This window comes from Ambystoma mexicanum, chromosome 5p (genome assembly GCF_040938575.1).
Source record: "Ambystoma mexicanum isolate Mex_15411 chromosome 5p, UKY_AmexF1_1, whole genome shotgun sequence".
Taxonomy (NCBI): domain Eukaryota; kingdom Metazoa; phylum Chordata; class Amphibia; order Caudata; family Ambystomatidae; genus Ambystoma; species Ambystoma mexicanum.
This window is the reverse complement of record NC_090930.1, coordinates 547,215,562-547,238,781: the sequence shown is the minus strand read 5'-3', so window position 1 is coordinate 547,238,781 and position 23,220 is coordinate 547,215,562. Positions and strand designations below refer to the sequence as shown.

Genomic DNA, 23,220 nt, shown 5'->3' with positions numbered 1-23,220 from the left:
AAGAAAAATCCTCTTTTTTAGCACCCCGGGTTCCTGCTTTGGGAACCTAGGTTGCTAATGGCCTTCATCCCCCATTTCAGGGGCTGGAATGAGGGAATAATGGTCCAGAGACCTCGTTATCCACCCTCGCTTTGCTTGGGCAGATAACTTGGGCTGCTGGGCCAGTATCCACCGTTCCAGTCCCTGGAATGGAGGATGAATGCCACAATTTTCCCATTAGCATAACACAAAATGCAAATGGAAATGTTGGAAAATCTTATTGAGTCTATGTACTTTACTGAGAAATATAAAGTAGATGGAGTCTATACATGTTTTTTTTTTTATTTTAGTTCTGTTTTTTAACTGTGACAGTTGGTTCCTAAAGGAATATGTCTTTTGTTGTTTCTGGATGTATGTTTTTTTGGCAGGAGATCTGAGAATGAAAGGTGGGGAGGGAATGAGGGAAGAGGAACCAAACACTAATATGGAGGGGCAGGTGGACAAGGGAAAATGTTGCGTGTGTGTTATTTCTAAGGTAGAGGGCAGTGTTTCTCATGCTCCTTGATTACAGCAGTGGTGGTGGCTCTTGGGGAGGAGGGATGGCATTAGCTGATGCCATTTTAAGATAAATAGCAGTATTGCTAAAAGTATGTACTGTGTTCTAGATTGTTAATGGATAATGAGTAGGAATAGGTGTTGGAGCTGTGCAAGGGAAATTTTGAAGTTGAAAGTTCCTAGATCAGTAGAAAATGCAGTTCTGAACTGTCCACGAAGCAGATATCTTATCGTGAAGTGCGGACGGGTTGGCGGACACGTCAACATGCCGCGTGCCAGCATATGGTCATGTGGCACTGTCGGGAAGGTCTGCTATGAAGTCAAATGTTCGTGGACAGCAACGGATGCAAACCTAGTTGAATAAGTTGCAAAAAGTGCATAGAAGTGTTAAAAATGATTCCTCGAGGAGGGAAATGGCAGAGTTTTAAGGTGACACTTTGTAAATGGGACACAAATGTTACTATAATGGGTAAGTATTATATTAGTAAGTTGTAGGAAAATAGCATGCACTGGTAAAAAACTATGAAATTCACTGAAAAAAACTTGTTAACTTGTTAAAGGGGCGTTATGGTTAAATTGCACTAATAAAAACCTATGAAATTCAGTGAAAAAACTTTGTTAAGGGGATGTTATAGTTAAGTTACACTAATAAAAACCTTTGAAATTCACTGAAAAAACTTTGTTAAAGGGACGTTATGGTTATGTTGGACTAATAAAAACCTATGAAATTCAAAGAAAAAACTTTGTTAAAAGGACGTTATGGTTTCAAGTAAAATCGAAAAACCCAAGAAATTTGCCAGTTATGGTAAACTAAACAACCATAACTCACGCCAACACCGTGCACTGCTAAGACTAACACCCAGGACATCAAAGTTGACATCACAAATGTCATTGATGACATCACTGATGATATCACATATCTCGGCCACTTGTTTTTGTTTATTGACATATATAGGCCAGGTGGTTTTGTTCACTGGCAGTCAGAATAATACAATTGAAAAAGGTGCTATATATCTAGACGTTAACCTTGTCATATGTTCTTTAAGTACTTTCCTTAGGGTTTGGTCTCAGCTCATTGTGCACATACATGGAGAAATGAGCAGGCCTCAAACACACAATTCATTTGTATACATGAAGAGAAACTTTAATGTCATTAACATTTTCTGATGATGCAGTTTCTTTCTTCGTTACTTTAGTTTCCCTGTATGTGCCTCTGATTTGTATGCATTGTGGTTCTTCATATGTATTGTTTGTACAAGCACAAGTGCTGTAAGTCTTGAATTGTTAGCTAGTTATTACATGTTTAACATTACTCAAAAGAAGAGCATTCATTATTGTACTATCCAAAATGACAACATTATAAATAGTGTACTTCTATGGTGCAGGCTGCAGTCATTGCCTATGTTTATATATGATTAGGTTTCTGTTTTAATGACAACACTCCACTACAATGATATTAGATGAGTACATTCTTAAATAGATTAAGTAGTTCATGATAGGTCTCCTGATCACCCCTGACATCTTGTTACCAACAATATAAACACAACTCCTTGTAGGGACATTTCATCAAAATGTATTTCACATGTGATGGCATCAGTGACATCATCAATGGCATTTGTGATGTCAACTATGATGTCCTGGGTGTTAGTCTTAGCAGTGCACGCTGGTGGCGTGAGTTATGGTTGTTTAGCTTAGCATAACTGGCAAATTTCTTGGGTTTTTCAATTTTACTTGAAACCATGACGTCCCTTTAACAAAGTTTTTTCTTTGAATTCATAGGTTTCTATTAGTCCAACATAACCATAACGTCACTTATATATATATATATGTTTAAGACCGTCCTTACGTATTTCGGAACCAAAATAGATATTATTAACATACCCTAATCCTTGTATCTGTGGTTGTGGGGAACCCTTGCCGCACTCCCCCAAATAAGTTCACTTCGCACCCTCTCCCATTGAAACCAACCCTTGACGTGTTTTTGGGCAATTTCTTCGCTTAACTCCTTGTTGGTTGTAATGTAAGTTCCTGGCTTGCAGTGCTCATATTCTATTTGGCTTTTTTGTCTGTTTACAGGAAGAAATTTGGAGGCCTTTGCACGACGACCACTCTGGAATAACGGACTGAACTATGGCCATGGAACTGGCCATGGAATTGGCAATTTTCTCTCCGTCCATGAGTGTATGTAGCTTGAATGACTTCAATTAGACTTTACTCTGACTTTGCCGCTCGCAGTCAGGGAAGTATGTCTAAGATTAGGCTGCATACTGAGTCTCTCTATAACTTAGTGTGTTGTGCTTTTGCAAATTAATCGTTGTGTTTATGCATCTTTTACTAATGATGAAAGCCTGTGTTAACTTATTTTCTGCTTTAAGGCATGGTAACCTTCCTCCTCATCGAAATACATCTATTCCAGGCTCATAAATCATTTCCGAAGAGCCCCCCCCCAGTTGCTACCCCATCTGACTTTATTGCAAGTTGTCTTTGATTGTTTCGATGTAGGGCATTTTATTGTCACGTTTTAGACATTACGCTAACAAAGGGTTAAGTTGTCTGTTCCCAAAGCAGCCACTCAGTAGATGTAACAAGATCTGACCGTGAGATTGACGTTAGCTTTTAGTATCCCCACGCATTGTGTAATCATTTCACAGGTGTACTTGCCAGCTTGTTGAGGTTGTAGCAAGTTATTTATTACCTGAAGCAGTATTTTGTACCAGTTTCTGCAACTACGACGAGTTAGAACAAAGTGTGCGTGTCTGTGTATCTGTGCGTGCATGCGCGCGTGTGTGTGTATGTTAGAGAAACGGGGAATGCTGTGGGAGGATGGGTTATTGAGCACGGAAAGTAATCAGCTGCAAGGCTGGTCCATGCTCAGAGAATCTTACCGGTTTGGGGACTGCTGGCTTGAGACCCCAGGGATGTGTTTGTTTTGGTAACCCATATGGTAGGGTTGTATAGATGCCTAACTGACATTTCACTTTTTTATCAGGGCCGGTGGGATTTCAGTCCAACAATGTGCCATTGACAAAAGGAATGTTCACCTCTATTGGTATGTATATAAATGAAGTCAGTGCATAGTTCAGTGTTGGACTCCAGCCTACAAGAACACAAATGCAGCAGTTGGCACAATGTGTATGGAGACATTGCGGGCAGAGACACCCCATCCAGGAATGTTGCTTGTCTCTGAACATCGATCTGTGCACACAGAGAAATACATTGACACCAAGATCTGCACACACATTAGGTTTTCAAATATTAATGAAATGTACCTGTTTATTTTAGTATGTGAAAGCCCATAATTACAAAATGTTAGTACCTACTTGTAGGTCTCCTCTTATTTGGATTAGTGTCTCTGAAATAGGACGTTATATGAAAGTATTTTGTTTTGAGTTGGTATTGAACAAGTCCTTCAGACCACAAATTGATAATGTTTCAGTAAATCCACCAGGATACCGGTAAACTGTATAACTGTTACCGGCACTGAGTCTGATGTCTGCTATGGAAAGGGAGAAGGGACTGCATGCAGTCCCTTCTGCATGATCCCTGGCGGCCATTCTTATTGCATTTTTATTATCTCGAGTCGAGAAACCGTTTCAATGCTGTTTCTCAGCTTGAGAAAATAAATGCTATTAGTACCCCAATGTGATGTGCTGGGGTACTAATAGCAATAGAACCTTTGGAGGGGGCATTACCGTTCTGGTAATGCCCCTGGAGCTATATATATAAGCCCTCACACTCACCCGGGCTTGTGACTATCATCCCGGGGGCATTACCAGACCGGTAATGCCCCCGTCCAAGGGTTCGATTGCTTCAATATTAAACCCCAAAAAGTGGTGGTTGGTTCCTTTTTTTAATGGCAAAGAGAAACCAGAAAGTGATAGAATAACAACAACCCTTATGAATTCCCATTGGTTATGAGTGTTTAAAATTGTCCATAATTTCTTTCAATGCTAAAAGTAAGTCACCTTACGCTGGAGAAGGGATTCCAATGCATGGCTTCTTTGGTCATTGTGGGCTAAGAATGAAGCTGCAAGTCACTAATGTGGCTTAACATGAGGCCATACCATAGCTGGGGTTGCTCCTATTCCCATGAAGAGTATGGGTGCAGACAGAATCATATTTGATGAAATCAAAGTTGTCCAGCATTATTGCAGTGGTAAAAGAAATTGAAAGATGTCCAAAGATCACATGTTAATGTTTATAGTTAGTCTCCTATGTGGGATATTCCCAAATGTGGGTCCCTTGCTCCCTATGCCTAGGGATCAAGCGTCACATCACTGAAGATGTCCAACAAGTTTTAAGCATGTTGAGGGCTGCTTGTGTTCTCATGCATCGGGAATGCTGCCTACAAGCAAAGACATCACTTCTCCCATCGATGATAGGACCAAGACTGATTTCCATATGACTGAGAGAACTGGAGCTGCTAGAGATAGTGCCAAATGCGTGTTATTAAATCACAGCTATTCATCCATCATTTTTTAGTGCATAGACTATTTACAGCCCTGACCAGATTCTGCAAAATCTTATTGGGAAGGTCAAAATCCCAGCAAAGATGAGCCTTCGGAGATACAGGTATGAAGCCTATAACACTGGCCCTGGCCAAGGTTTCTCCCATCACCCTTTCTGCTATGGCCATTATAAGATGCTATCACAAAACAATATGTCTCCAAATGATCAGGCCACAAAATGATGAACGTGTGAATCGCTCTAACTGATTAGATTTAATCTCAGTAAGCATCTAAATAAGTTGCATGGTACAATGAAGGAGAGGGGGCAGGGCTGTCCGGGGCTGAAGATGGCCGAATGTTCCTGTACTCATGCTGCTGCCCCCACTCTTCTAGCTACCCCAGAAGTCCAAGAGCTTGTAGAAGCAGAGCAAGACTTTTAGAAATGAAGGGGAACACAATAGTCACACGTTCATCAATGGTGCCACAGGTGCCGAGGACCTCCAGCGGGAGAAGAATGGATTCCCTTGACCAAGAGCTGACGAGTTGCCTATGCAGGAGGCAAGGGGATGAGGGGTGTCAAGGAGATATAGTACTGGTGAGAATAGCAAAGCTGGTAAGCACTTTTTAACTAGGACTGTCAGAGGACAATTGTGCTGCTGGGGAGAAAGGGCATCTTGAGAGGGAGTCTGGGAGACATGTTTCCCTTGCTGGAAGCTGAGCTTGGTCCCTAACGCTGCTGGGAAATGGGTTTGCCACAGAGTTAGGGATTTGAACTGACACCTGTTTGCAGCCTTCTGCATGATTTGCTCCTAATGGTTTCACATCCCTTTGACTACTTATCCACACTTCCATCCTTCTCAGACTTAGTCAGGGTTACACTGGCCAGGATGGAAGGCCTCCGTTGTTGAGCACGAGAGTTAAAAGGACATCAGGGAAGAGTTAAGGCTTTCAGCAGAGCTTTACACGGCTACTGATGCATTCCTTCATTACTCTCCTCATTCATAACATTTTCATAAAGTCTAACAAACCTTGCTTTTTATCAGTGCTTTTCAAAACAAGGTTTTTTGTTTGATTAAGTAGCCGCAACTCTATTTTGAGTTTGAGTTGAGGCAGGTTATTTGAGGCAGAGATGAGTAGTTGCTCAAATTAGCCATATACATCATTTACTTTGTTACAGTATCCATTCTTGCAGGTGACCTATTGTTGGAATACTGTCATGACTAGCTTGGAGGGTAAAGCGTTATCCATTTTACTAATTGTTTTTATTGGTCATCAGTATGGCGCCAACTGCGGTTGTAGCTGCTTCGTGACACCTCAGACGGGCAGAATAGGATGGAGCTCCAGGACTTGTATTCGGTGCCAAAGGGGTGTCCAGGGCTTTTTAAGGAGGCCAAGTACATGAACCCTTTGGGAATCTGTCTAACCATCCTTTTTTTACACTGTGGTGTCAGGATGGAAAGGAGGCTCACATGTTGTCTCTGGAATTATACTATGCAAATATTGTTTCTGCCCTAGAACCTGGATATTATGAAGATGGAGAATTTGGGATCCGCATTGAAGACGTTGCAGTGGTCGTTGAAGCTCAAACCCAGGTGAATGATTCATTGTGATTAAGCTTTAGCTGCTTTTGAGCACTGAGCCATACCTTTGCGGCATTGTGGTGGCTTTGGTGTGTCATGGTGGTTTTGTCATAGCCATTTAATGAACACACAATTTGATCAGTTCACGTAATAGACATTTGAAACATCTCACACTATATTAGTAATTATCAACTTATTTCTTGGTTTGCCTTAGTCAACTCACTTTTTAGGCACAGATGATTGTAATGTTGTTTTAAAAAGTGAGGGTTTTTTTTATATAAGCAATACTCTTGGAAGTCATATTCTCATGATTTTGAGAGACGTATTTGAGGATTTATCTGCTTCACTCGTCACAGTGTTTTCTAAGCATGTCTCTTAGCTCCCTGACACTGGCAATACCCTGGCATATCCATTCCACATAGCTCATAATGTCCCCCACTCCTTCAATACTGTTGGCTATACGGCTGTGATTACAGCACTCTGTATGTTTACCAGCGCTGGAACTGGAAGAAGTCATGGAAGATGCTGCGACTAAAAACATAAGGGAATTGGATGCCAAATCCATCTGCCTATTAGTAAACCCCTCCTCCAACCCCAATTCAACAGAGAGGTGTGGCTAGATATCAATTGAAAACTGCTACACCCATAGGGGGTTATAGTCATAAAATCGAATGCAAAAATGTCAAAAGTCAAAAAATCGAAAAAATAATGTCGAAAAAAAAATTCGAATTTCTTTTTTTAATACCTTTTTTACTCGAAATATGGGGGTTCCCCCAAATCCCACTTTTATTTTATTTTGTATTTTTTTACCTTTTTTTTCTCCATGCGGAAACCCAAAAATATATATAAATAAAAAAATAAAAAATTCGATTTTTTTTTTCGACATTAGTTTTTCGAATTTATTGTAATTCGACATTTTTTTTTTCGATATTATGACTGACCACCCCCATAGGGATATCATCTAAAAAAACAAAGAATTTATGAACATGTATCCAGATTTCTTCTTTAAAACAACAAGATGAAAGAGGATTAGTGGCAAGCACAGGAAACTGACATAGTTGGACCACTACAATGCTGAACTGCTTGATTGACTTTGCTGTCATACCAGATGCATAAGGTCTGTCATTTAAACTTCAGATGCATTAAATGTTAGTTGCAGAATCATAGTCTGTGGAAGGCTCAGAAAGGGGACATTAAAGATGATTTAACGCTAGTTCCTGGAAAGAAGGAAACAATGGCATCTTGTTCCATTAAAGGAAAATTAACAACCCCTTGACCATCTCCTTTTTAACCTCCAGGAGGACCAGAGAAGGAGAGGGAATTAATAGAATAGATGTTTTGGCAAAGGGTGGTGAGAGACTCAACCAACCAAAGTGAGAGGCTCAGAAAGTGGTATCTGCAACTAGACAGCAAGTTAATCTCCATAACAGCCACATCATGCCAGGTGAAATCCCACCACTCATAGCTTGATAAGAGAGGCAACACTCCACTGGGCACTTAGCTACTAACTTAGCCAATAAATGAGTAGCTTCTCCAAAACTGACATATAGGCTGCTGTTAAAGAGACCATGAGTGCGTCTGTCAACATGTGCTATGCTAATGGCCTCAGGAGATAAGAACTAATTCCCATCTGCTTGTTGAGATAGGAAGTGATATGCTAGCTGTCAGTGGGCATCAGCACCCACGATCAATCAATCTTGTGTAATGATGATATTGCCCTGATGAACGCAGCCAATTCCTGCAGTTTGATGAGTGTCTTGTCTTCCAGGGAAACCTCCCTCCCTTTTCAGAGCAGTTCCCCTGTCGAGACCCTGTCCCTGATATGTGAGGTCTTTGGGGATCATCACTGGACCCTTTGGGGCTTGATTTACTGAGGAACTCAGGTGGCTCGGTGCAATCAACTAAGACAGCTCTTGCGAGTCGTTCCAATGACAGGAACATCTTCTCATAATCCAACAATCTTGGAGACTAGTGATGTAGGAAATGACAAATCAGGGGTTTCCGTTGTCGCTGAGCACTTGCTTCTGTAAATGTACATCCTGTCATTTCAATCTGTATCTGATGGAAATTCCAGCTCAAGCAGCGTCCTTTTGTAGTAAGCATCGGGATGAGGATGATGGTCAATATAAATAACTGGGGTCTGCTCTCTGGAAGAAGAGCTTTCCCCAAAGCTGTATAAAGCATACCTCCTATGAAACAGTACTGCTGAGTTGAGACCAGCCCAGACTTCAGACAAGGGCCCACATGAAACAAACAGCTGTTACGCTATGAAACAGGTCAGCATCTTCAGATCCAAAACAGAGAAAACCTTGCTTGAACGTTTCTGGACAAGGGCTGCTGGATTAGAGGAGGGTACTCTTTACTAACAGGTATTCCAGGTCATCATGCAGTGGAAAAGCCAAACCAGGATATTCCTTTAACTGATGAAAGAACTACTTTTCCCTTACTGGAGCAAAGATGTAAACTTCAGGTTCCAGTACTTGCCCTCCAGCACCATCTTATGGTCTTATCCTTTAATGGTACCCCCTCTGCATTATCAGGATCATGGGGGCATTAACTTACTTCTAGATGGACCTGCACCCTCATTTCATTTTCTTCTCCAAGTCCAGGTCTGGAGCGCAAGGCCTGTACGCTAATGCTTAAGAGTTGCTGTCTGCATAACTACAGCAATGACGTTCTCCAGAAACTAAATAATAGGAACATCTGAAAGGACCCTGCAGTCTCACTCATAATGGTTGTGTCTTTTGAGACATCTCCTGAATCCCTCAAGGGACCAGGCCTGAGATCACTGAGAAGGTAATGCCTGCAATTGCCAAGAGAGCTCCTTCCCTCCATGCCTGCAATAGTGAGTTTTGAAGAACTGATCAGGGGCTGCAGGCTCCGTGAGTCCTAACTTTGCCCAATCAGACTGGACCTGTGCTGTAAATGAAATCACTATGAACAAAACCCCAAATGGTGGATCAACCAACAACAAAGCAACCATTGTCCTGATTACCATCATACAATCTGACACTTGCAAGATAAGAGGTGGTTGTGTCTTCCTTTGATATCCCACCAAAGCACTATCACCAATTCCCTAAATGGAATTCCATTATTACATTAAGTAGCAAACAGGGAGTCTTGCACTATAGCCTACATATTTGCCTGAATTCCTCCCCTTCCCACCCCCATAAAAACCTGCAACAGTGAAGCCTAAGGAAGTAGATATGTCCCTGATGCCCTCTGGGTTCTGCAAAAACATGGCCTAAGACAAGAATAAGATCCTGTGTACATGGCTGCCACCTACATGTGCTTATAACAGCAGTGGGCAGATTCGGTCCTGGCTCTCTTCTACTTGCAACAGCAGCTGTCCCAAGAGGGTCCAGAGGACCTGCAGGAGCCGGAGCGAGCGAGTCGCGTGTTGGGTGCAAGACCGTGAGCACGTGAAATTGAATAACAGCAGCTGGAGCTGCCAAACAACTGAAAAACCAGAAGGGCTGCATGCCGCAACCATTCCGATCACCCGCGTGTGCCGAGAAGTGCCTGGCAAGGAAGCAGAGTCAAGGCGGTCTGCATCCCGGCTGGTAGGAAGGTGAGCGGGAGCAGTAGGGACCGCTGCACTGGATTGGCGAAGAGCCGGTGAGAGTCAGAGGACTCGGAAACATTGGAGCACTCATGGGAAACCACAGGCAAGTATCAGTTCACGGAACTGAGTAAATATGAGCAATATTGAATACAGAACTGAACGAAAAGTACTGCTTGAATGAAATTGCACAATATTGAATACTGAACTGAACGAGAAGTATTGTTTGAATGAAAATACGCAATTTGAATGCTGAACAGAATGGAAAGTACTGTTTGATTTAAAACCAAGGCATATGAAATATTGAATGAACATCGGAAAATAAAATGACAAGGAATGTCTGACTGGGTGAAAGCAGCATGGTGAACAGAACAAGAGCAAATAGGTTGATTAACCAAGGTGGAGAAGACTTGCAAGCTTATGGGAACAGAAAAAGACTGATGTACAAGAGTGTCATAGCAAATAAAGAGAATATAAGTGTGGAAAGTCAGAAGCCTGAAGCAGAAAGGTTTGTGAAGGAATTAAACAAGGCCAAGGGGAACACTATGGTTGCACGACCTGTGTTGGGTGGACCGTGTGGTCTGACAACTGAGCCTAGACATGGGAGTTCCCCACTGTGAAGTTCACAGACATTGCAAATCGTGTCAAGGAGAAACTGTGCCTAAACCAGTGAGCCCTAAATGGTGCCAAGCAAGAGACTTTGTGAAGGAACCACAGTGAAGTGGGATTTGAATACTAAAGCAAGTTAGAAGGAAGGTCAAGTGGGCCTAGTATGTATTTTCTTACAAGGAACATTAAGCAAATGCAAGTCATATGAGTACTACAGTGCAATCTTGAGAAAGGGAATGCTGACAACTTAAAGAACAGAGAAATGCTGTCTTGGGGAAGGGGACCTCAAGCCCCCCTTTTGTGTGAACTGTGCTAGATTGAACTTGTGGAAGGGAACCTGAAGACTTGGTAGAACATTGGTAAGGCAAGCAACTATTGGAAATGAATTGAACTTGTGAAAGAACATATGCTGAAAACAGCTGAGACCTTTGCTTGTGAACTCTTTTCTGTTGGCTAAGAAGAACCGCACACCATGTTTATTTCTAGAGGTGAGGGCAAAGATAGGTTTTGACACAGACAGACTCTTAATTTGGATTTACAGACACAGACTTCCCTTGGTTTTCTTTAGGTAGAGAAATTCCCACCCTAGTTATAGGGCAAGTTAGGTGTTATACCAACCTGATCCTTAATAAAGCTTTTTATATTGACTTGTACAACTGTTATCTGTGTAATCTCTTGATACCATGCCTGTCTCACAAATGTCATAGAAAGTAAAGAGAGGGGTAACGAGGATTGAACCTTGAGGTGCACCAAACTGGCGAGGGGATGTAGAGGATATATTACTAGCCCAGGTGACAGAATAAGTCCAGGCGACAGAATAGGTTTGGTCAGAGTGATAGGATCTAAAACATTTGAGCACAGAATTCCAAAGACCCTTGCAGAAAAGAGTGGAAAGCAGAACAAAAAGATCAACAGCATTGAAAGCTGCATTCAAATCAGTCTGTTGAGAAGGCTATTGAGAATAGTGGACAAAAAAATCACAAAAAACGATTTTGATATACTGGAAATAATAATATCAATTATAAGAAGAATCAATTTCAATCAATAATGACTTTATTGTGAGATCAAGCCCAAAAAAGTACGAAACAAGAAAATACAAAGCATTTCATCACAATATATCCTAAAATTCTAGCATTTTAAAAAAAATAATTTAATTAAGAAAATATTAAAACCAGTATCACATATAAATCTAAAACTGTTTATCTGCTGGTTGATCTTTGTCTCACCTGCCACCCTTTTCCTAAGCAGTTTGATACTGCAAAAATAAAAACAACAATAATATTCTGGTAAGGTAGCTCAACAGGTTAAGCGCTCACTATTTCGATCTGAGTGCGATCTTCAGGCAACAGGTTCAAATACCTGCAAGGCCAACCCAGCCTTTCATCCTGCCGAAGGTGATAAATGAGTACCAGTTTCGCTTGGGTGATAATTGTATGTAAATATGTTCTCTGTACAGCACTTTGTGAAAGCGCTATATAAATAAATCATTATGAGCAATAAAAATAGTGGTTGGGTGTCCACCACAAATCACGTGAGGATCAAAATGGAGGGTCCAATGCTATTTGTGCTACCACATACGCCAGTGTTTTCAGTGTTGAGTTCAACAGTTGTACTAAGGGTTGGTGGGCTTGCAGACACGCCCTAATTCCTTGAGAAAAATGGCAGGTGTTGTCTGTATGCCAAGAACGAAAGCCACAATTCACACTAGTTGGGCTTGTGCAGAAAAGGGCTTCATAACAAGTTTGGTGGTGCTGCTAAAAACGGTGGTAATGCTGTGGTAACATGGTTAGCACTGCATTACATCTGTATTACCACACCGACGAACTACGGGATATGAGTTAAGGTGGAGGAAGAACCTTCAGCAGAATGCAGTAAACAGTTTACAGCAAAAAAAAGGCCAAATTGTGTCTATTACCGACAACAGTAATTCTGCCCAAATCCCGATGGAGTCCTATGGACACCCATAAATAGGGACTAACACTGCCTTCCTCCACTTGTACTCGGTACAAGTGGTAATTCTGCTGGAACAAGTGAGGTAACGGTAAATCCGTTTGATGGTATAATTATATAATTGTTCGTTTATAACGCTCTTAATACCAACAAGTGGTTTCTAAATGCAGGATCGAGATTCAGACCTGTGCTGCGATGCCTTGTCCTGCTTCCAAGAAAATTTTGTTGCCCCTGAGCTATCCTTTCTCTCTGTATTTTCCACCCAGATACCACCAAACTTGAAACGAGGCCCCAAGGACTGTAAATGAGAATCACCTCCCCTCTGGCAAACATTCCATGCCCTAAGAGCTGCAGAAGCATGGGTGTAATTTTAGGGGGAACAGGGGTGTTTATCCCCCCACAACTTTCATGGCACACCATTTTGTCCCCATTCATTTGGCTGTGGCACCTTTTCTTCAGATGCCATGTCCCCCCCAACATTTTCAGCAAAGTTACTCCACTATGCAGAAGGTGAGAGAAACAAACACATCCACTAAGGACAAAGCTTCTCTGAAAGCCGAGGAGGTGATTCCAGTGTACGGTGGAGGACCACCTCGCAGCACTCAGGAGTAAATATCTGAAAGATGAGTGTGCAGAGCAAAGAGCTGTAAAATATGAAGACGCCACTTCCCCATTAAGAGTGAATCAATTAGCAGAGGTGCTGTGCATTTCACATCTGGAAAGTCAAGCTGATTTCACCTTAACTGTGTTAAACCAAAGGATACCAAGGGCTCAGTATGGACTTGGTCTGCAGTACTGCATGTAGGCCACTGTGGATGTGGCCTGAAGCAGGATGGGATGGGATGATGGGAAACACCCGTAAAGCAAGCAAGCAGCAGGGTGGCCCGCACTGCCTGAAGACTGTCAGCCTGTGGCCTAGAATGAAACGGGATGGAGGCCAGCCAACGCTCCCATTGGAGAGCAATCATTTATGCCGTCTGCCCAACCTAGTGAGTGGTGATAGAAGCATACCACTGTAAGGCCGCCTGATCAGCAGTGCACGGGCGCGGGTCGCCTGCGGCTGAAGATGGGCACGCAACGCTGCTGTTCTGCCCCGGTGCCCGACTCATTGATATTGCCTATAGCAGAAGCGATGCTGACCCCAGCAACAGGCCGTGACAGATGCCGAGTTGTCCTCCGGTGAGTGAACGACCAGATTCTGTGGCGATTACACAGGAGCTCCTCATTAGTTGCTTGATTTCATGCACAAGGCTGTTGCAACTGTTGAGTGTGGTTGCTACCGCACATAGTGCATCTTGGATAGATGTTTCCAATCCCAGTATGTTTCCCAACTTTTCCCTTTCATAGTGCACCACTTTATTTAAGAACCAAAGGTCAGGCAAATATAGTGCCCTTTTCTTCATCACAAATATATTCTCACAAGACGCTGCTTTTACATTACACTGCTTTCCATCTGGCGAGCTGCAGCGGCCTCCACGCGTTGCTTCGTGTTCCTTCCTCTCCTTGCTCCCGCCTCTGAAGCCCGCCTTCCTCCCCTGAATCGTCCCCCTTCCCCCTGTGCTGTGGAGTCCTACTCCCAGCACCACCATCTGCAGGCCATTTCCATCTGGCGAGCTGCAGGTAAGTGCTGCCTGTGTGGCCATACTGGGCCTTGATTAGCCTTTTTAAAAAATGTTGGGGCCCCCCTATTCCCCGGCGTCCTTCCTTGCCTCCACGCTGCCCATGTGTTGCTTCGTGTATCTTCCCCTCCCTGCTCCCGCCTGACAAGCCCGCCATCCTCCCCTGTTTGGTCCCCCTTCCCCTGTTTGGTCCCCTTCCCCCTGTGCTGCGGATGCCTACTCCCGGCACCACCATCTGCAGGCCATTTCCATCTGGCGAGCTGCAGGTGAGTGCTGCCTGTGTGGCCGTACTGGGCCTTGACTAGCCTTTATTAAATTTGTTGGAGCCCCCCAGGCCCTGGCGTCCTTCCTTGCCTTCACGCTGCCCGTGCGTTGCTTTGTCACTTCCCCTCCCTGCTCCCGCCTCTGAAGCCCGCCCTCCTCCCCTGATTGGTCCCTCTTCCCCCTGTGGGGTGGACGCTTACTCCCGGCACCACCATCTGCAGGCCATTTCCATCTGGCGAGATGCAGGAGAGTGCTGCCTGTGTGGCCGTACTGGGCCTTGATTAGCCTTTTTAAAATTTGTGGGAGCCTCCAAGGCCCCGGCGTCCTTCCTTGCCTCCATACTGCCCGTGCGTTGCTTTGTGTCCCTTCCCCTCCCTGCTCCCACCTACCATGCCCGCCATCCTCCCCTGATTGGTCACCCTTCCCCCTGTGCTGTGGATGCCTACTCCCGGCACCACCATCTGCAGGCCATTTCCATCTGGTGAGCTGCAGGTGAGTGCTGCCTGTGTGGCTGTACTGGGCCTTGATTAGCCTTTTTTAAATTTGTTGGAGCCCCCCAGGCCCCAGCGTCCTTCCTTGCCTCCACGGTGCCCGTGCTTTGCTTCATGTCCCTTCCCCTCCCTGCTCCCGCCTCACAAGCCCACCCTCCACCCCTGATTGGTCCCCCTTCCCTCTGTGCTGTGGATGCCTACTCCCGGCACCACCATCTGCAGGCCATTTCCATCTGACGAGCTGTAGGTGTGTGCTGCCTGTGTGGCTGTACAGTTCCCTGATTAGCCTTTTTTAAATTTGTTGGAGCCCCCAGCCCCCAGCGTCCTTCTTTGCATCCACGCTGCCTGTGCATTGCTTCGTGTCCCTTCCCCTCCCTGCTCCCACCTCCAAAGCCCGCCCTCCTCCCCTGATTAGTCCCCCTTCCTCCTGTGCTGTGGATGCCTACTCCTGGCACCACCATCTGCAGGCCATTTCCATCTGGCGAGCTACAGGTGAGTGCTGCCTGTGTGGCCGTACTCGGCCTTGATTAGCCTTTTTTAAATTTGTTGGAGCCCCCCAGACCCTGGGCGCCTTCCTTGCCTCTACACGGCCCGTGTGTTGCTTCGTGTCCCTTCCCCTCCCTGCTCCCACCTCCCAAGCCCGGCCTCCTCCCCTGATTGGTCACCCTTCCCCCTGTGATGTGGATGCCTCCTCCCGGCACCACCATCTGCAGGCCATATCCATCTGGCGAGCTGCAGGTGAGTGCTGCCTGTGTAGCTGTACTGGGCCTTGATTAGCCTTGATTAACCTTTTTTAAATTTGTTGGAGCCCCTCGGGGCCCAGCATCCTTCCTTGCCTCCACCCTGCTCGTGCGTTGCTTCATGTGCCTTCCCTCCCCTGCTCCCGTCTCCCAAGCCCGCTCGCCTCCCCTGATTGGTCCCCCTTCCCCACGTGCTGTGACTGCCTGTGTGGCCGTACTGGGCCTTGATTAGCCTTTTTTAAATTTGTTGGACCCCCCAGACGCCAGCGTCCTTCCTTGCCTCCACGCTGCCCGTGCGTTGCTTCATGTCCCTTCCCCTCCCTGCTCTCACCCCCCAAGCCCACCCTCCTCTCCTGATTGGTCCCCATTCCCCCTGTGCTATGGATGTCTACTCCCAGCACCACCATCTGCAGGCCATTTCCATCTGGCAAACTGCAGGTGAGTGCTGCCTGTGTGGCTGTACTGGGGCTTGATTAGCCTTTTTTAAATCTGTTGGAGCCCCCCAGACCCTGGGCATCCTTCCTTGCCTCCACACTGCCTGTGCGTTGCTTCGTGTCCCTTCCCCTCCCTGCTCCCGCCTCCCAAACCCACCCTCCTCCCCTGATTGGTCCCCCTTTCCCCTGAGCTGTGGATGCCTACTCCCGGCACCACCATCTGCAGGCCATTTCCATCTGACGAGCTGCAGGTGTGGGCTGCCTGTGTGGCCGTACTGGGCCTTGATTAACCTTTTTTAAATTTGTTGTAGCCCCTCAGGCCCCGGTGTCCTTCCTTGCCTCCATGCTACCTGTGCGTTGCTTCGTATCCCTTCCCCTCTGTGCTCCCGCCTCCCAAGCCTACCCTCCTCCCCTGATTGGTCCCCTTTCCCCCTGTGCTGTGGATGCCTACTCCTGGCACCACCATCTGCAGGCCATTTCCATCTGGCGAGCTGCAAGTGAGTGCTGCCTGTGTGGCTGTACTGGGCCTTGATTAGCCTTTTTAAATTTGTTGGAGCCCCCCAGGCCCTGGCGTTCTTCCTTGCCTCCACGCTGCCTGTGCGTTGCTTCGTGTCCCTTCCCCTCCCTGCTCCCGCCTACCAAGCCCGCCCTCCTCCCCTGATTGGTCCTCCTTCTGCAGGCCATTGGTTTTGGGTCTAGCGACCTACTATCTGACCCTTGCTTCTTTCCCACCTAAAGAAGCAGGTGAGTGGAGTCCTCACCCCCCGCTCCTCCATTTGAGGCTATTCTATAGGAAATTCCAGGCCACGCCCATCCCTCTGATTGGCAGACTCACCTAGTCTTAACTGACCTCCCAGGGCAGCCCTCTGCCCGGCAGCCCCTTTGGCTAAGGGCCCTGAGGCAAAGTGCGGCTCCAACAGAGGCAGCTCCAGAAAGTGTCAGCAGGTGTCCACAGGGGACGCCAACGAAGCCACCAGCCAACAGACACCAACAAAACTGTGAGCGTGGCATGGGTGGGGTGTAGAGCAATAATTCTACTCCAGAAAGCCCCCACCATTCTACTTTACTTTTCCATTGTGTAGACTGCCATAAACTTACCCCAGGCATACTTAGAGAGATTTGTGACCACCAGCCTAAATCTATTATGACTGGACTGTAAATGTTGCCATGCATTATATATTAACATAATTTCCTATGCTAACTAGCGCCACACCTGGAGAGAACTGTGAAGATCGGCCTGTGTCACATCTGGATAGAGTTGTGAATGTTAGCATGTACCACACACTTAGATGGAATTGTAAAATGTATCCTGTGTCGCATCTAGACCGAATTGTGAAATGTTAGTATGTGCCACACACTTAGATGGAATTCTTAACCTTAGCTTGCGTCGCATCTAGATAGAATTGTGAATGTTAGCATGTGCCACACACTTAGATGCAATTCTTAACCTTAGCTTGCGTCACATCTAGATAGAATTGTGAAATGTTAGTATGTGCCACACACTTAGATGGAATTCTTAACTTTAGCCTGCGTCGCATCTAGATGGAATTGTGAAATGTTGGTATGTGCAACACACTTAGATGGAAATCTTGACCTTACCTTGCGTCGCTTCTGGATGGAATTGTGAATGTTGGCATGTGCCACACACTTGGATGGAGTTCTTGACCTTGGCTTGCATCACATCTGGATGGAGGTGGGAAGGTTGGCATGTGCCACACACCTAGATGGAGTTGTTAACTTTAGCCTCCACCCCATCTAGATGGAAATGTGAAAGTTAGCATGCACCACACTTAAATGAAACTGGGAATGTCACTAAGTATCACACTTAGATGGAATCATGATCGCTAGCCTCCCTCACATCTGGATAGGATATTGAAGATTAGCAAGTTTCACACTCAGATGGAATAGCGAAAGATAGCAAGCATCGCACCTAGACATAATGGCAAAGGCAGCAATGCCAATTAACCAATCCACTAACAATCTCACCCCTCTGCATACGCCTCTCATACTCTAACCAAACACAACCACAAGCCTACCACACAACAATACGCACAGACTTCACTACACTGCAACAACAAAACAAACCACACATATACTCGCACATCAACACACGACGTCTACCGACCTTAAAACACCCCATGCCCAGCCAACTGACCCACCGGGCTGAGGCTGCCAACAGCACATCACTGCTCCCTTGCACTGTTCCAGCCTTTTCCCACTAACTCACCCTCCCTTCCCTTTTTCAGAGCTGCCAGAGCACCAAGGGGCCACTCCGGTGGTGATAGTGCGCGGTAAAAATATCCTTTAACATTAACATAACATTCTGTCATTGTCTTTCATGGGACGAAATAGGGTGCTGATTGCTGAACAAAACGAGGGGGTAAGGCAGAAGGGGGAACAAAGAGCAGTATCGAACCGGATGCAAATAGTAATTTCAGTTTAACTATGTTGAGCTGAAAAACTGAATCGTTCGAGCTTTCTCTCCCTCTTGCCACCTTTACATCTCCCCTGCTGGCTATTGGCCTCCCTCTCTTCACCACTTATATGTTTTCTCCCCCTGCCTCTCAGGCTCTCTCTCGCCCTCCCTCAGCCTCCCTCTGTTTCTCGCTCTCTCCTCCTCGCTTTCTCTATCACCCCCTCTCTCTTTCTCCTTATCTCCCCTCCACAACTCCCGTCCGATCCTAACCTTTGATTTCAACTTCTCTTTTCGTCTATTTTCTTTCCTTCATTCCACATCTCGCTCAACTTTCATCTTCCTCTCCTCTCGCCCCAACTCTCTCTCTTCCTCTCTTTCCCTCTCACACACTTTCCCTTCAGTCCTGTTCTCAGCAAGATCTGTCTTCTCTCTCTTTCCTTCTCTCTCTCTCTCTCTTTCTCTCCCTATCTCCCCTCTCTCCTCCTCTCTCCCCTCCCCTCTCTCTCTCTCTCTCTCTCTCTCTCTCTCTCTATTACACGCACCCTGGCTTAATTTATTAATTTTCGACCTCTTTTCGCTGTCTGCCCTTCCAACATTATCTTCTTTCTGTCTTCCTTTTCCGAATTCTCTTCTTGTTTCTTCCCAGCAAAACGAACATTCATTCTGTGGTGTTTCTGTGTGCCCCCTTGGCCAGGCCCCATTTCATGCCCCACCTCTCCCCCTGTAATTCCTAACGTGCCTGTGTTTTTGTCCCACAGCATTCGTTTGGCGGGAAGCCATACCTCACCTTTGAGGCAGTTTCACTCGTCCCGTATGACCGGAATCTCATTGACTTAGGCATTATGTCACCCCAACAGGTGAGGAACTTGTTTGCTAGAAAGACAAATAATACGTTTTAAAAAAAGGAACACATATTGGCCCTGTGCTGAACTGAAATCATTAAATTCAATGGTGAGTTATAGGAATGAACCTACAGCCTTAGGGGCAGATTCTCAAAAAGTATCCCAAGTTAAACAAGAAGGCGTGAAGTATGTGCTTGTTTTACTTGCTCCGCTTTAAGAAATGTAGAGGACACCTTATTCACGAAGAACACCTGCATATTTTTTGGGGTCTGTGAAGCAACATGCAATATTTGTTGGCCATACCCCTTGCATACAGGCTTACATACATGGGTGCCAGAAGCATGTTTCACAGAGACCTGCTGTTGAAAGGGCCTGTTATTGTGAACTATCGACATTTTTATTACAAAAATCAATTTCTATCCCTGTTTGTGGGATAGAAAAAATGAAAGTGAGACAGCAGCAGTTCTTACTGATAATGTTCCACTTGAAAATCAATTGCTTAACAGGGTCGGGAATTACCCCTTTCGTGCATTGTACATCCCCCTCCTCCTGTTACAAATACATGCAGGGTAATGTGTTTGAATTCTACACGTATCAAAGGGAATCACTTTTCTGAATTCAGGATGCATATTGTAATGCGCAGATATATTCCCCATAATGTGACAATGTGCAAGTGGAGTGGGAAAGGGCTTCTGAATGTGTGCATGTGTGGTGGATACATGTAGTTGGCCTTTTTTAATAGGGCACGACTTTTCATGAAAGTGATGTGATGTGCACCGCCCAAAAAACGTTTTGAGAATCTGTCCCTTAGAATCATTGGCACCTGTATACCATCTGACTCGTCATTTATGTGGTTCCCAGTGATACATTGTTTATTCCTTTCAGGTTAAATACGTGGACAATTACTACAAGACCATCCGTGAGATCATTGGTCCAGAGCTCCTTAGCCAGAATCTGGATGAGGAACACAAATGGATGATGAAGAACACCGAACCCATTTCAGCAGCATCGTCAACTTCAGTTACCATGGGAACCCTGATATTTACCATAATGGCAAATATGCTTCTGCATCAGTCACAGAAATGAGGCATGTTTGCAGGTGTCAGCATGTTATTGCTCATGCCTCTTTTAGATCATTGAGGGGTCCAAATGTCCTCTATTTCACAGCACAAATCTATCACGGCCGTAACAAGGCCAGGACCATTATTAGCACATCAAAGTGATTACTGACACCCTTCTACCAGAAAGCTCATAATGATATTGTGATTTTGTGATCTCTGTTATTTATCCGACGCCAAAGATTCTGACTTCAGGCGCAGCCCTTCAACACATCTCTTCATTTTAAAGCATGTTACCTTCCAGTTCCAAAACGTACATTGTGAAGTACTTGCCCAAAGCGACAGAATTTCTTTTCAAGTTCCCAATAAAAGAAGAGAATCTAACATACCATCTACGCTTTTTAAAACAATTGCATACAGTATTTTATTTTTTTTACCGAAAATAATAGTAGCCTTATCGAGTTTAGGAGGGGTTATTATCCCTTTGCCAAATTATTGCATAAGGCAAAACCTAAGAGCAAGCATTATCCCTTGATGGTGACCACTCTCCTTGGTATGATAGGCCTAAACAATATCTCATTTAAATTGGCCGTTTTTGGTCTCCCATTCGCTTAATATTTACAGTGCCATCTGGCTGTACTATTTCATGGCCCTCGTGCAAGCGTGGCTGCCTAACATTTTTACCCAGCATGCAACTACGTTCATATGTGCTTTGCACTAACACTCATGCACACAGCTACAAACAAATGATATTAAAACCCGTCAATGTAAAGGAGGCTTATTTGCACCCATTGCTCCTCCCCATCTTTTCTTGAAGAAGGGCTTGGCTTGTGAATGCACTGAATATTCAACTCTAGTAAGGCATTCAGAATGTCCACTAAATATGAAAACAGTAACTACTGAAATGAATTGCGCTTAAATTTGGATCACAAATATTTATTGAGACTCTCCGAAAAATATGGCTGGGTTTTACTATTTGGCGCAACAAACAACCCATTCCTATATTGAAGGCAACCTAATCGAAAACATCACCGTACGGCATATCCCCCTCTAGTGGTCTATTCAAGGCTATATTTCTTCACCCGAATACTTCGACATCCTGTCATGCACTCTTCCAAAATCTCCACATCTTGCAGTGGCCTCATTGATGTTCTTAGAACTGTATTGATCAAGTCAAGCTAGAGAGAAAAGGGATGAAACAGGGGCAGAGCATGACCAGAGCCTCAAAACAAGGTTATTTAGAAGACAACATTCCAAGTCTGATATGTCAGGCCTCTTTATTTCACCCTAATAATTGATATTAGAATTTGAGCAGTTACATGTGGATGCATTAATAAAGATATCTCTCAAGCTGCAACAATGCATTGGTTATTCTCTGGAGCATTTCTATTGACTGGTGATTGTTGATCATATCTTCTCCAACCTACAGGTAATAACATATGCTAAGGCCTATGGCACAAGAGGTCAGGACACAAAACAGTTAATAAAACCGGCAAGTAATATCAACATCTGCAGATAAGGGTTATCAGAGGGTATCATGGCGTAATGATGCATTTGCAAGCAGCCAGAAAGACAGTGGACTAGTTATCAACTTTCCTTCTCGCTGCCATCTGGAAGAGAGTTCAGTAGGGCCATGCGACATCTGGATGATGTCACATTCTGCAGAAAGAGCCTATAGCATATCAACCAATGAGAGCAGCTGGTTCAGAAGAGATAACAGCATGGCTAAATCTTGCCTGAAATATGCTTGAGTGAATGTGTTATCCAAGAACTTGAACGTGACCCTTGGGAGCCAGTCCTTTCCAGGATACCAGCTGGACAGGGAGATTTGGTATCACACAAAATTCGGACAATTCACAGCAGTTGAGAAACTCATAGATGGCTAACTATATCTTCAGTATCTGGCATGGTCTGGATGTGTTTGAGGCTATTTGCAGACTATCACAGTGTTAGCCTTCAACAGAGAGGGTCTTGCACTAATACAAACTATTTAATTCAAGGTGTGAAGTGTGTGTGTGTATACGGATGGGTTTTTGTGCATATGTAAAGCCTATTGTCTGTATCTGTTTTGTGTGATTGTACATGCATACTTAAAAGTCAGACATATTTTGGGGATATAGGGCTATGGGTGTTTAGTGTATATCTATGTTAGGGGTTATTTTGTGTGAGAGAGGGAGAGGGGTCTGTGTGCGGGTGTGGCCAAGTATGTGTGTTGTTTGTGAGTGTGCTGTGTGTGGGGGAGTGGGTGGGGCCAGTATATATAGTTTGATCATAGTGCAGGTGCATGTTCATATTCTGTGCATATTGTATGTGTTTATTGTGCTTACCTGCATTCCGCACATACTGAATGTGCAAACGTGTGTGCCAAGTGTATTGTTGGTCTTTGTGTGTGTGTGCGAATGTGCATGCATAATCTTGTGTTTTTTAATTTGTTAGTCACGCAGAAGTTTAATAAACAGAACAGCAGAAAGTCCCCGCACTCTGGAACAGGGGATTACCACGACATTATACACTGAAAGAAGACTATGGGCCTCATTACAAGGTAGGCGGTAAGGGTTTATCGGTACCGGTAAGGGCACCGGTACCGGTAAACCCTTACCGCCTTACTACGAGGTCCCTTTGCGGGACTCGGCCTTAACGGCTGGTGTAGACCAGCCGTTAAAATTGAGACCC

The 23,220-nt window shown here is 44.8% G+C and overlaps 1 protein-coding gene across 2 annotated transcripts in view; it reads left to right on the top strand.

Moving 5' to 3' along the window:
- The window catches only part of LOC138481081 (xaa-Pro aminopeptidase 2-like), a 633,999-nt gene extending 612,092 nt beyond the window's left edge, over positions 1-21,907 (top strand). For both annotated transcript variants that reach the window (XM_069612976.1, XM_069612977.1), the window contains 5 exons: positions 2,611-2,715; positions 3,524-3,583; positions 6,498-6,574; positions 19,406-19,504; positions 20,375-21,907. In XM_069612976.1, the coding sequence (XP_069469077.1) occupies positions 2,611-2,715; positions 3,524-3,583; positions 6,498-6,574; positions 19,406-19,504; positions 20,375-20,575 (542 nt within the window). In that variant the 3' untranslated portion in view covers positions 20,576-21,907. The remainder of the gene's footprint in view (positions 1-2,610; positions 2,716-3,523; positions 3,584-6,497; positions 6,575-19,405; positions 19,505-20,374) is intronic.
- The last annotated feature ends 1,313 nt before the right edge of the window (positions 21,908-23,220 follow it).